The sequence below is a fragment of the Suricata suricatta genome, unplaced genomic scaffold (genome assembly GCF_006229205.1).
Source record: "Suricata suricatta isolate VVHF042 unplaced genomic scaffold, meerkat_22Aug2017_6uvM2_HiC HiC_scaffold_37113, whole genome shotgun sequence".
NCBI lineage: Eukaryota > Metazoa > Chordata > Mammalia > Carnivora > Herpestidae > Suricata > Suricata suricatta.
Genome location: NW_021883896.1, coordinates 1 through 690, shown reverse-complemented (window position 1 = coordinate 690; position 690 = coordinate 1). Strand labels below are relative to the sequence as shown.

The window sequence follows — 690 nt, the reverse complement described above, 5'->3', positions numbered from 1 at the left end:
ATTTGTGGATTTCTGCTATTCCTCCATCATTGTTCCCAAGACTCTGGCAAACCTAGTCGTAGAAGACAGGACCATTTCATTTTCAGGATGTGTAGCACAATTCTTTTTCTTTTGTACCTTTGTGGTAGCGGAATCCTTTTTATTAGCTGTGATGGCCTATGACCGCTTTGTGGCCATCTGCAACCCTCTGCTTTACACCATGGCCATGTCCCAGAAGCCCTGTGCCATGCTGGTGGTTGGATCATATGCATGGGGGGTAGCATGTTCCCTGATACTTACATGCTCTGCTATCCAATTGTCTTTCCAGGGTTTCAACACAATCAATCACTTCTTCTGTGAGTTCTCTGCATTGCTCTCCCTGTCTTGCTCTGATATTTACAACAATCAGTTGCTTCTTCTCATTTTTGCCACCTTTAATGAGGTCAGTACACTGGCCATCATTCTCACATCTTATGTATTTATCATTGCCACCATCCTCAAGATGCATTCAGCCAGTGGTCGCCGCAAAGCCTTCTCCACCTGTGCCTCCCACCTGACTGCCATCACCATCTTCCACGGGACCATTCTCTTCCTCTACTGTGTTCCTAACTCCAAAAACTCCAGGCACACAGTCAAAGTGGCATCTGTGTTTTACACAGCGGTGATCCCTATGGTGAATTCCTTGATCTACAGTCTGAGAAATAAGGATGT

General features: G+C 45.7%; 1 protein-coding gene across 1 annotated transcript; it reads left to right on the top strand.

Moving 5' to 3' along the window:
• Nucleotides 1–4: 4 nt before the first annotated feature.
• LOC115285067 (olfactory receptor 5D18-like) lies at nucleotides 5–685 on the top strand (the record flags this gene model as incomplete). Its single annotated transcript, XM_029931466.1, has 1 exon — nucleotides 5–685. A coding segment is annotated over one exon (681 nt), but the record flags the coding sequence as incomplete, so codon positions are not given.
• Between the last annotated feature and the right edge of the window lie 5 nt (nucleotides 686–690).